This window comes from Schistocerca cancellata, chromosome 8 (genome assembly GCF_023864275.1).
Source record: "Schistocerca cancellata isolate TAMUIC-IGC-003103 chromosome 8, iqSchCanc2.1, whole genome shotgun sequence".
NCBI classification, from domain to species: domain Eukaryota; kingdom Metazoa; phylum Arthropoda; class Insecta; order Orthoptera; family Acrididae; genus Schistocerca; species Schistocerca cancellata.
Genome location: NC_064633.1, coordinates 465,051,082 through 465,065,067, shown reverse-complemented (window position 1 = coordinate 465,065,067; position 13,986 = coordinate 465,051,082). Strand labels below are relative to the sequence as shown.

Below are 13,986 nucleotides of genomic sequence, written 5' to 3'. Positions count from 1 at the left end.
GATGCATTCCATATCATGTTCGAAAGTTTTGCCTTCCATACCATGTTCGAAAATTTCATTGCACTTGGCTATTGGACATCGTCCTTATGAACCAGGTAAAACACTGAGCTTTCTCCTATAGCATCCACATTTTATCAGGTTTTCAAGTTCAATTTTGCGTAAAATTGTGCCACCTGGAAGGTAAAAACAAAAAAACTTAGAGTCATCTTATCATATGTTGAAAACCATTAGTTAATATGCAATATTAAAGTCTTAAGCTGTAAAGATAATTAGTGGACACTCTGTAGTTTTAGAGCCTGAAGGTGTGGTGATGAATCTTGTCATGATGTCTTTATTTACTGCAGCATCAGCCGGATATACTACCTGTACTGAAAATATGAGGGGGTTGGAACTTTAATAGTGGCAACTATTTATTTACAGCTCGTACAAAATAGATATGTGTTTCAAAGTTTTGTTGACCTTCAGAGTAGTCACCAGCATTGTGTATAACCTGTTGCCAGCGATGTGAAAGTCGTAGGATACTCTTTGCAGTGCCAGTTGTGCTGACAGTTTGAGTGGCACGGTTTACTGCCTGATGAATTTGTAGCAGTTTTGAAGCGAATGCCGTGAAGTGTTTCCTTCACTTTAGAAATCGAGTTGAACTCAGGAGGGCCTCAGTCAGAGGAGTGCAGTATGTGATATAGCACTTAGCAGCCTCATCAGTCAAACAAATCAGTAATAGCTTGCAATGTACGTGCTTGAGAATTGTCCTGCAAAATGATGGTCAGGTTCTGCAGAAAGTGTCATCACTTCTGTCTGTATGTTGTTCATTTTTTGAACACAACCTACAACCAGCTTAGAGACAGAAGTGATGACACTTTCTGCAGGACCTGACCATCATTTTGCAGAACAATGCTCAAGCACGTACAGTGCAAGCTGTTACTGATTTTGGAATGAAGGCTTTCACGGCAGTTGTTGTCATCACTTAACATTTCCGGGCTGATTGTCCTCGGAGGATGCCTTCCGCAGTCGAAGGCGAAACGTCAGGGGAGAGTCTTATGTATGGACCACGGCATCTCAGCCCGGAAATGTTAAGTGATGGTACTGATTTGTTTGACTGATGGGGATGCTAAGTGCTATACCACCTACTGCACTCCCCTGACTTAAGCCCTCGTGGGTTCAACTCGATTTCTAAACTGAAGGAAACACTTAACAGAATTTGCTTCAGAACTGCTATAAATTCATCAGGCAATAGACCGCGCTGCTCAAACTGTCAACACAACTGGCACTGCTAGGAGTACCCTACAACTTCCACATCACTGGCAACAGGTTATACACAATGGTGGTGACTACTTTGGAGGTCAGTAAAACTTCGAAACACGTATCTATTTTGTACGAGCTGTAAATAAATAGTTGCCTCTTTTAAAGTTCCAACCCTAATTAGTAAGACATATTGTAGGAATAAATAACTATTTGTTAGAGCATATTAGGGTGTGACTGTTGACTTTGAACTGTGTCATAGGCAGCGAAGAGTTTCATCAAAATTAATCAGCTTAATGGCAGTGGATGAGCAGCTTACTGTTGACGTGTTCTTGCACTCCACCAGAAGGCCAAAACAGTCTATATAACATGCAGCCTCCAGTCAAACAACATGCAGTGAAAGAAACAAATGCAGACTTGTATAGATTCAGATAGGCCCTACTGTGGAAGCAACCACAATTAATTGAATCATTTGTCTCCCACCTTGTTCAGTCATTTCCTGACAAAGCACAAGAATGCATATTTAGTAAATAGTCCAGAGAGATCACTTTTGCTCGGTGCTTATATAATACCCAAATTCAGTAATTCACCAATTACATTATATTGTGTTGTAGTCACACATATATATCATTGATGGATAATTTTCAATCTTGTTGTAGGGAAGGTCTTGTAGAATGGAAACACTTTAGGATTAAAGGAGACCAGTCAACAAAAAGCCGAAGCATTGAGTTGTCAATAGGTGCACACAAAAGAAAGGAAATTTGCTAGCTTTCGGAGTTATGCTTTGATGAGCTAGTGTAAAATAAAATACACAAACACAATACACCTACACACATGCATACACACGGCTGTGCCATTACAGGTTGCCAGCTAGACCAACAGTGTCATTGCTATTTTTTTTTTGACTGGTGGACTGGCTATGGTCAAGGTAGTGTCAGGTGGGGCAGGGAGGATGTCTGCCCCTACGGGGTCCCAGCTAGAGCAACAGTGGCCTTTTTTTTTTTTTTTGCATATGGACTGGTTGTGAGGAGGAGGAGGAGGAGGAGGATGAGGAGGGGGGGGGGGATAGTTTCAGGTTAGGTGAAGTGTGGTGTGCCCCTACACTGTGCCGGTTAGACCAACAGTGCCTTTGCTATTTTTCGAGTGGTGGACTGGTTGTAGTGGAGGTAGTGTCAGGTTGGGTGGCTAAAGGGGAAGGGAGGTTAGAGGCAGAGAAATGTACTGGGGGCAGGGAGCTAGCAGCTCAGAGGGACATGGCCGGTTTGCTGGCTAGAAATAAGGTAGGGTAGGATGATAGGTATACAGGCTGACACGATTGTAGTGGCATACGCTGAAGGCAACATGGGGACATGAATTGGGAATGGGTGACAGAATGGAGTAAGGGGAAATGGTTATTGTGGAGTGTGTGTAGACAGTGGGTTGCCTGAGATTGAGGTTAGAATGATTACGAGGGGGGGAGAAGCTGTTGTAAGTATAACACCAATCTGCGAAGTTCAGTGAAGCAGATGGTGGAGGGGAGTGTCCAGGTGGCCTGGATTGTCAAGCAGGCATTGAAATTGGGCATGTTCTGTTCAGCTACATGTTGTGCCATTGGGTCGACAGCTTTCTACTGGCAACAACACTCATCCTTCTCACAGTCTTCTCTCAAAGAATTCCCTCCCAACATTTCACAAAACCCAGAACCCACGCAAACCCAAAACACTGTTGTTAACCTCTCCTTCAAAAACCTCAGCTGCCCAGAAGCTTCATTCCCACCCAAAAACCTAACCTTCAGTCCTACTTTGAAATTTAACCATGTTGGGCCTGTCAAAGATCTACTCTCCTTCTGATCTCTACAGTGAAAACCCTTCTCCTTGCTTCTCCCAGTTCATACCACCATCCAACTGTAACACCCCCTCCCCCCCCCCCCCCCCCCCCCCTCTTTCCACCAAACCACTGCGTAGTCAGCTTCCAGGAATTTCTTACCTCCAACTTTGACTAATCATCCTTCCCCAGGCCCTTTAGAACACAAACATATCAATAGAAGAAAAGGTAGCCATATACAACCTGCAAAAAGATCAGACCTGGTCATCCTTCCTGCACCCTAAGGGTTAACCACCGTTGTTATGAGTCACAGTGAATGTATGACGGAAGGCCTCCACCAACTGTTTGACTCCTCCACCTACAATTTCAGCCAGAGTGATTCCATGCTGGAAGTCCAACTTGACCTCCAGTCCCTACTGAAATCCATAGGCCATTCCCAGAACCTCTTATCTGAGTCCATCTTAAACCTCACCCCAACAACAGTCCGCACACCCACTTTCTACATTCTCACCAAAATCCACAAGCCCAACAATCCTGGACATCCTGGTTATTGTGGCCCCACTGAAAGGATTTCAGCCATCCTTCACCAATACCTTGAACCAGTTGCTTGTAATCTAGACTCCCACATCAAAGATACCAGTCGCTTCCTTCGTCGACTCTCCATCATCACCACCCCTTTACCTCCTGGTTCCCTACTGCTCACTGTTGATGCCATTTCTCTATACACCAACATCCCTCATGCCCATGGACTTACAGCAGTTGAACACTACCTTTCCTAAGTACTACAGACTCCAAACCCATTACCTCATTCTTCATTCACCTAACCAACTTCATCTTAATGCATAGCTACTTCTCCTTTGAAAGGAAGGTGTACAGACAGATCTGCAGCACAGCCACAGACACCCACATGGCATCAGACTTACTAACCACCAAGAGTACCTGCATTTTGGCAGCTGCCATCCATTTCACACCAAAAAGATCCCTCCCATACAACCCAGACACCTGTGGATGCCATATCTGCAGTAATGAGAACCCCATTGCTCAGTATGCTGAAGGCCTCACAAAGCCCTCTACAGACAGGCAGTGCACACAGACCTAGTCCACAAACAGTTTCCCTGTGCCATATTCTCTCTCTCTCTCTCTCTCTCTCTCTCACACACACACACACACACACACACACACACACACACACACACACACCTAATCCTCCCACTACCCCCAAGATTCAGCTGCAAAGGTGCATCCCCCTCATCATCCAGTATTACACTGGACTCGAACAGCCGAACTGCATCCTTCGCCAGGGCTTTGATTATCTCTCATTCTTCTCTGAAATGAGGGACATCCTACCCAATATTCTGCCCACTCCTCCTAAAGTGGTGTTCCATTGCCCACCAACCTACACAACATTTTAGTCCATCCCTATGCTACTCCCACTCCTAACCTCATAACACAGTAATCATATCCTTGTGGCAGGCAAAGGTGCAAGACCTGCCCAATCCACCCACCCAGCATCTCTTACTCCAGTCCTGTCACAGGCTTATCCTACCCTATCAGAGGCCGGGCCACCTGTGAAAGCAGCTATGTCGTATATCAACTCTGCTGCACAAACTGCGCAATCCTTTACATTGGTACGACTACAAACCAGCTGTCCACAGGATGAATGGCCACCACCTAACTGTTGTCAGGAACAAAGTTGACCACCTGATGGCATAACATGCAGCTGATCACAACATGTTCAATTTCAATGGCTGCTTGACAATCTGAGCCATCTGGACTCTAACCTCCACCACCAGCTTCTCTGAACTGGCTGATGAGTGCTTTTCTCCACCCAACAGTTTCTCCTTCCTTCATCCAGTCACCACCTCCCACTTATCATCCTCATGTCCCCTTTAGTAAGTGCCGCTTGCCATTAGCTGCTACAATCATGCCAGCCTACATGCCTGCCACCCCTCCCTCCCTGCATTCCTAACTGGCAAACTGTCCACTTCCCTCTGAGCTACCTGCAGCTCGTGGTCTAGTGGCTAGTGTTGCTGCCTCTGGATCATGGGGTCCTGACTTTGATTCCCAGCTGGGTTGGGGATTTTCTCTGCCCAGGGACTGGGTGTTTGTGTTGTCCTCATCATTTCATCATCATCATCATCATCATCATCATCATCATCATCATCATCATCATCATTCATGACAGTTGCTAGATTGGATTGAGTTAAAAATTGGACTGTCTAAAAGTTAGGACTTTGTACAGGCACTGATGACCGCGCAGTTGAGTGCCCACCAATAATAATAATAATAATCATCATCATCATCATCTCTCTGAGCCACTAGCCACGCACTCCTAGTCAGTCCCTGCCTCCCACCTCCCTTCCAAATCCCCCTCTATCCTCCACACTCGATACTGCCCCCACCATAACCAACCCACCAGCCAAAAAATAGCATTGACACTGTTGGTCTAGCTGGCACCATGTAGGAGAGCATAGTTGTGTGTGTGTGTGTGTGTGTGTGTGTGTGTGTGTGTGTGTGTGTGTGTTATTTTACTGTAGCTTGTCAAAGGATAACTCCTAAAGCTAACAAGTTTTCTTTCATCTGTGTGTGCCTATTGACAACTCAATGCTTCTGCTTTATGGTGAGTGGTCTCCTGTAATCCTACAGTTTTTAGCTTCATTTCTTGTTTTAAATAAACTTAATATTTGTGAAAAACTTGGTATCATTTCTGGTGTTAAGTCTTTGACAGTAATGAGATGATTAGTTGCACAATATAATCTTTATCACTGCCATATTTACTAGTTTGATGAATACTTCCCGTTGTCCATAAATTCTATGAAATTTTTCCACCATATTGGATGTTCAGTGAAGTTTTGGAATTGAATCTCAATGATGTTGATATATTGCTATGATGTTTCGGCTGGCAAGTAATAAGCTGTCCTTAGGTGCATTTTGTGACTGGTTTTTAGTGGTATTCACAATATTTATACAAAAAATTGGCATTCTGGCACTTATGTGTAGATCTGGACTATGTAGGTGTTCTGTCAGCTCATGCTACTGGCATGATGCAGGCCGCATGGACCTACACGTATTATTCCATGCTTGTTTCCTGCTGAATGGCATGCCAACAGAGGTAAAGCTTAATGGTTTAGTTAATCAGCATAATTGATGCTAGATGTGATGCAAAGCATATAATGCTGTCTTTGAGAATGGTATGAAGATCTGGTTGTGTTCTAGGCTGTATCTGATTGAAAGGCGTTAAGCTTCATGAAAAATTTAATGATATCAGTAGCAAATTTGCTAAGAAATTTTATTGGTCATGTGCCTTTTCACATTAAGTGATAAAGAGTGTCCTCTCCTTTGAACTGTAACGTGATTATATTTAGTCACACAACTGAATTAGTTCACAATATCAGTGGAAGCTCTATTGGCTTTATGAAGCTATACACGCCTCTAAGCATTACAACATTGTCACCAGGGGAGACATGAAAGTATGAATATGTGCTAATATAACAATGAAGAAAGTCAATTTTTGGCAGTATAATGTGAGTGGATAGATAAAAATTCTACTTACCAAGCCACAGCAGGAGAACACACACAAAAAAAAGGTTTTGTGTATGCCAGCTTTCGGAGCGATTGACTGCTTCTTCCGGCAGAAGGATTGAAGTATGTAAAACCATTTTTTATGTGTGTGTTCTCCTGAGGCCAATTGGTGAATAAATTTTGTGTCGCTTCAGTTAAATTGAATATGTGCCAGTCAGTTCAACAGACCTAGTGATTGTGTCTTGAATGGTGTCTGCTGAGCTATGTTAGAAACAGAAAGAGACTATTGAGAATGGTTGCACAAGGTAAATGGGGAGAGTGATGCTGGAAGGTTTCCCTTTCCCCACCCTGCCTAGTAAAGAACTAGCTTTAAACCTGACTGATGAGAATAGCTGTTGCAACTAGTAGAGTGGTTATATGTATCGTGGCAGTTAGACGGCTTTGCTCTGGCATCGAGCTTGTGGGTACTTATGTAACAATCTTCTAGATTCATGAATTCTCAGCTATAATTAAAATGTCTGCATTACAGTTGTGTATCATTAACTAAAGTTGTATTTCTTGTACCATTATTTTTAAGGATGTATACTTCTTTGCTTTATTTTACACCCCACTTGTACATTCTTAACATTCCCTTTTCTCCAGCCAAATATTGGCCTGCATGGTGTTCATGTATGTACCATAAATTATTTGCAGTTTAAACAGCCTACATCATTAACTTTTTTATTGACTCAAAGTTTGGAAACTTATTAACGTTTTTTGCTTTTTCCTAGATAACAGAGGTGTACAGCAGTGGTGGAGATTTCCATTTGGAACTCCCATCTGGAGAACTTGAGGGGCCAAAACATTTATGGGAGATTCCGCCATACCACACAAAAGCTGTCATAAGAATTCGATTTGTAGCAAGAGCAGAAAAAAATCATACAGCATATGTTAGGTTTGTTTCATTTCATCAAGACTTAATTTTGGATATATCTGTCCACATTTTTTTACTGTGTTTTCATTTACTTATTGCATTCAAAGGAATTGTAGAGAATTAGTAATTTATCATAGCTTCCAAAATTCTGTATCGAAAATTTTTGTCTTGGTATGTAGAAGAGTCCTCCCGTTATAGTCAAGTAGTAACATTTGAATAACCTAACAGTCTTAAATTTACGCTTTCTCATACTTTATTATAATAAATGTCATTAACTTCTTAAGGATAAAAGTGAATCAAACTGAGGATGTGTTAGTGGTGCCTCTAGATGTAGAAGTCATGCCACAAGCAGGACTTTATTCCCCTGATGATGTTATTGATTTTGGCATTGGGGGAAGCAAAGACAAACCAAAGAGAATACCTTTATATCTTTTCAATTCTGGAAAGAAGCTGATACGATTGCAAGTAAGTACAAGATGTTTTTATGTAATTGTAGTAATGTAGGTCAGTGTACTTACAGGCATAGTTTATTCATTCAGTGTTTTGAGCCCTTATTATTTTTCATCATTCTTATTTTAATTTTAGAGCAATGCTAGTGTGGTAAACAATTTTTTCTACTTTCAGAGTATAGCTACAACAATGCCTTCTAAAGCAGTAAAAATAGAATTTCAACCAATAAAGGTTTTACCTGATACTAAAATGCCAACCAAAGTTGCAGTACTAACATTTGATTGTAAGTATGAAATGATTTCGTTTAAATATTGATTTAGTTGCTGTTTAATTTTGGAGACAAACTCCCCAGCAAAGGTGTGTATACTTCAGTGTAAGGTATCTCCAATTGCAGCACGAAACAAATTCAGAAGAAAGTATACAGAGTTATTCAAAAAGATGTAGCAAGTTTACTTCATGTGCGTTTCATGACAATATAAATGAGAAATGAACAGTTTACATACTGAAGGAAAGAGGAAGGTCCAGAGTTTTGTTTTATTAACCACTAGTTTCATAAACAGCTACTAGGGAGGTAGCAGTTGTGTAAGCAACTGCTAGGGTATTTACACTAATAGGCACTTGTGAGCAAGATGGCGATGATGTAGTAGATTTTTTGCATTCTTGAGTCTGCAAGAAGTGAGTCGGCAGTTACAGTGCAACTGGCCTTCCGTCTCCGTTTGGCATTGAACCACCAACTGGGAAAAGCATAAGCCATTGAATTAAGCAATTTCAACAAACTAGATGTGTTTGCAAAGGAAAAAGTCCAGGCCAACCATGTGTATCAGAGGAAGACATCAGATGAGTATAAGCTAGTTTTGTTCATAGTCAACGTAAATTAAACAGTAGAGTTAATATGGAACCAGTAATACCTCAGCCAACTATATGGCGACTTTTGAGAAGGTTTTTGCTGTACAAGTCCTACTGCTTACAGCTTGTGTGGGCTCTCCTTGAGAATGACATAGGGCAGCTTATTACATTTTGTGGTGATATGCTGGAAATGATGGAGAATGATGCATCTCTATCGTGCTTAATTTTTAGTAATGAAGTGGAAAGGTGAATAATACAATGTCTGCATGTGGGGTCTGCAAAATCCCTGAACAACATTGCAGCATAAAGAGAAACTCGGCAAAGCCAAACGTGATCTGTGCCTTATCACAGGCAAACATTTATGGCTTATTCTTTTTTGTGGAAAGTGCTGTAAGTGGAATAATATGCCTGAATATGTTGGAACAATGGTTTTTGCCTCAGCTTCATTCACAAGACTTCATTTTCCAAAAGGATGGAGCTATGTCCCACTGGCACCAAGATGTCAGACAACTTTTCAAGCCCTTCTATGCCAATGGGTAGGTCCCATGGCAGATCATGACTGCTGTCTACACCTTTTGCCACTGAGATCTCTTGATCTCATGTCCTGAGAGCTTTTCTTGCAGGGTTCTGTTACAGGGCTGTTTACATCCCATCTCTACGACAACTCAGGCCAACATGCGGAACCGTGTCATTGCTGTGGTGAACTCCATAACACAAGATATGCTTTTTCACATGTGGGACGAGTTTGGCTACCACTTAGATGTTTGCTGATTGGTAAAGGGGAAACAAATTGATCTGTATTAAAAAGAATTGAGGGATTTCCTCCTCTCATTGATATGTAGATTGTTCATGTACAATGTATAATTCATGAAATACACATCATTTAAACTGGGTACACTGTTTCAGTAACCCTGTATACAGATTAAATTCCACTTTTTCATGAGAAACATGAAGGATAAGATTAAATTGCTTGTTGTATTTTGTAAGATCATATAAACATTATCTCCTTGTTGCAAAGGAAGATCAGTAATATAGGTAATTAGAATGGAGAAATGAATGATTTGAATGTAAATATAGGAAAATTTGTCAGACCCTGTATTCCAAAATAGCAGAACCAGTTGAATAGTTTTAAGGAGAAAAGTGATTTCATAAAGCAAGAAAAGAAGCTTAAGTAAAGAGTATGCAATTAAAAATAAGAGGAAATCACAGTAAAGAGTAAAAATAAATTTTTCCCCCTTATGAAATGTACTTATAAGCTTAATCCAGTGTTTTGTTAAAGGATGAATTAAATGGGGCAACAAAGTTAACAGTAAAATGCTAGAACTAATTGTGGTGGGTAAACAGTAGACCTGTAAAAATGAAAAATGAAGATTTCTAATTACAAATTTGTGTTTTTTCTTTTTTTTCCTCTCAATTATTATTATTATTATTATTATTATTATTATTATTATTATTGGTGAATTGTCCCCAAAAATGGAAGACATTAAGCAAATTTCTCTTTGCATTCTTTTTGTTATTATTATTATTATTATTATTATTAATTATTATTACTATTATTATATATTTCAGCCTTTGGTCATGTAAGTAGCATCATAGCCAGTTTTACACTTGTTGTCAAGTCGTCATCAGACGATTTAAACATGCTGTGTAGTAACTTGTCAAAGTTGATGATTTATTGTTTAATGTATTCAAACCATCTGATGGTGACTTGCCGGCCACTGTGGCCAAGCGGTTCTAGGCACTTCAGTCGGGAACCGCGCGACTGCTACGGTCGCAGGTTTGAAACCTGCCTCGGGCATGGATGTGTGTGACGTCCTTAGGTTGGTTAGGTTTTCGTAGTTCTAAGTTCTAGGGGACTGATGACCTCAGATGTTAAGTCCCATAGTGCTCAGAGCCGTTTAAACCATTTGATGGTGACTTAGTAATAACTCAGGTGAGTGAGCCTGAAACTGAAATACACAATTAAAATATGACAAGACAGTCACTGTATTTCTCGGAGGCAGGATGCATATATAAGACTTGGAAGTTCTTTAATCCTGGGGTGTGGGTGAGAGTGGGGGAAATAAATTTAAAAAATAACCATGGGAGAAGTTCTTTAATTTGTTAATTTTTGAAAATAAAATGTAACTGGATAGATGAAAAATCTACTCGCAAAGTGGCGGCAGGAGAACACAAACATATAAAGCTTAAGGAAATTTGCGAGCTTTCTGAGCCAGTGTCTCCTGCTGCTACTTGGTGACTAGATTCTTTGATCTATCCAGTTACATTATATCTTTAATTTATTAGTATATATTGTGGCTGTTCAATGCCATAAGTGAAATTCTTCAATACCATAAGTAAAAATTATTATTTGTTACATGTATGCATGAGTGGGTGCACACACACACACACACACACACACACACACACACACACACACACAAGTTCCGTTATCTATTGCAAGACTTTCAAAATCTGTCAAATTCAACTTTACTGCCCACCATTGTCCCAAAACTGACTTGCACTGGTTAATCATATTTTGTTTTGAAATTCCAGTGTTAGTAATTCCCGGACAGATTCTATTCTCTACGTTTCATAAGAAGAGAGTTATTTTACCTGTTGCCTCACAACTTATTGTGATCTAGACTCCGGTGGTGCAGGTTCATGAGAATACAGAGCCCCACAGATATTTATATTATGCTTGTCCACTTGCCTCTTGTGATCACTCCCTAATGGGTGGCTGTATCATACATTCAGTAAAGGAGAGTACTGACTACTAAAGAGTAAATCTTTTTGCTTATTTTGCATATTTCTTGCTTTAACCACCATCCCCCTCCCCTTTCCCCAAACCACACACACACACACACACACACACACACACACACACACACCTCATGCTTAAAACCCACACTAACCATCCTGATTGTTATTTAATTTTTGATTTTTAAGTAAGTATGTGCTTACACCTTTTCAAAACCAGCTAATGTGGTGGTGGGGCCCCTATAGTAATATATGGTAAGAATGTTCTTCAGCAATTGATTGCATTCTTGAGTTTCAAACAGTGCAAGGTGGACCACAGTTTGCTTTCAGAAAAATGGTTTTCAGATTATCTACCTGCTGCATTTAGCAATATTATGATCAGTGTTATTGCAATCATTGCAAGGAGAGAATACTGTATAACATAAGAATGGCATTTTACTGTTTAATGTGCGTTAATCACTAAAGCCAGTACAGGCAAAACACGTGGACATTTGTGCAATAATGAAGAACAATGGACCCAATGATCATGTAGAAACTGTCCCAGCACTCATCTGCAGTGACGTGGGTAAACCAGAGAGAAGCTAAATCATGATGGGCCAAATAGGGCTCAGAAACTTGCTGCTCATGAATATAAAACCAGTCCATTGTTTCATCACTTGATTAACAGCATCATATACATGGACAGAGATTTCAAACATTTCCCTTGGTAGCACGGTAACTATTCTGTGTAATTGCTTGAGCTTAAAGAATGCATGACCATAAAGATGATTAATATTTGGACAGTATCACATATAACTGGATTTTTTCAGGAGTTTCGGGTGACTAACATTGAATTGTGGCAAGAGGTCAGTTCTGTTCAGTACTGGCAATGAAAACTATAAGGGGTGATCAAAAAGTTTTTGTTCAAAGGCCGTACAATCCAGAATCAGCATTGAGGCACTCATCTCACTGATGCACCAGGGTGAAAGTACCCATTTGGTAATACACCATGTCCTACTGCATGAAGACGTCTGTAATTGACTATTGCACATCCTTGGCGGACAGGAATCGTCGAAACTTCAAGGCCTTTTTTAAGGGACAGGAGTTGTGATAATTGCATGGGGAGAGATCAAAGAAAAATAAGCAATCAATTCAAACCAGACGAAGCACGTGAAAAAGGAAGGGTACCTGTATAAATACGGAAGGAGCGCCTGACGCATGGCAATGGCTACCTGGTAAAGCTCAATTGCTAAGCTTATGACTCGAACCAAACTACTCTACCTGTATCATCATTCATTCGACCTAAATTGTGTCTCATATTACAATGGACCAACTTTGTTTCGATTTGGCGGCCTAAAACTTTTCTCTCCCCTTGAATTTCGAGTCTCAAATTTCAGGTGCGGCTTAGATTCAGGAAATTTTTTTTTCCTTGATTTCGAGTTTCATTTTTCAGGTGCGGCTTAGATCCGAGTGCGGCTTAGATCCGAGTGCGGCTTAGATTCGAGTAAATACGGTAAATAGCTGCACTGTACATATACGTCTACAGTGTGCATAGATTTAGTTAACTGACTTTTAGAAGCAAAGTAAGTTAATCTCATTAGGTATGACTGAAACGACTAAATGAAGACAAATCCTTACATAAAATATCTATTGTATATTATCACTCTGAGTAAGTACACAAATTTTGCTATCAAATCCATCATAGCACACAGTTCGAGAAATGAAAGTACGAAATTAAGCACTATTTCCAGAATGAGATTTTCACTCTGCAGCGGAGTGTGCGCTGATATGAAACTTCCTGGCAAATTAAAACTGTGTGCCCGACCGAGACTCGAACTCGGGACCTTTGCCTTTCGCGGGCAAGTGCTCTACCATCTGAGCTACCGAAGCATGACTCACGCCCGGTACTCACAGCTTTACTTCTGCCAGTATCTCATCTCCTACCTTCCAAACTTTACAGAAGCTCTCCTTAGTACCGGGCGTGAGTCATGCTTCGGTAGCTCAAATGGTAGAGCACTTGCCCGCGAAAGGCAAAGGTCCCGAGTTCGAGTCTCGGTCGGGCACACAGTTTTAATCTGCCAGTAAGCACTATTTGCTTTAATCTTATCACGCTTACAGCACACTCTTTCTATCTAGTAGTCGGCTTAAGATTTTAACTCACAATCTGTTACTGAAAGAATCGCACTTCTTATCAGTTAAAAAAAAACTTTGAATGTTTGCTTAAATACCGTGCAGCCATGCAGTTCATCATGCTTAGGATTCTGAAAGTTTGTGGTCATGACAGTGCAGTACACCACTTGGAATTTACACCCTTTGAAAGGAAGCATCAGATCTCATTAATAAACTTGAAATTCCTGTACATGTCATCACAATTGATTATCATTAGCTTCATGTTAATGAAATTCTTACAAAGCTATTGTTGCACAAAAAAGAAGAAGAAGAAGAAGTAGTTAGGGCTTTGGTGTACATGATGTTACATACTCGACAAGTTTCAT

At 40.5% G+C, this 13,986-nt stretch overlaps 1 protein-coding gene across 5 annotated transcripts in view; it reads left to right on the top strand.

The window, feature by feature from the left end:
- The window catches only part of LOC126095349 (transmembrane protein 131), a 345,609-nt gene that overhangs the window by 115,939 nt on the left and 215,684 nt on the right, over positions 1–13,986 (top strand). For all 5 annotated transcript variants that reach the window (XR_007521958.1, XM_049910154.1, XM_049910155.1 and 2 more), the window contains exons 8-10: positions 7,335–7,498; positions 7,762–7,942; positions 8,102–8,210. Coding sequence is in view for 4 of the 5 variants with exons in the window: in XM_049910154.1 (XP_049766111.1) it covers positions 7,335–7,498; positions 7,762–7,942; positions 8,102–8,210 (454 nt within the window). In the remaining variant the exon portion in view is untranslated. The remainder of the gene's footprint in view (positions 1–7,334; positions 7,499–7,761; positions 7,943–8,101; positions 8,211–13,986) is intronic.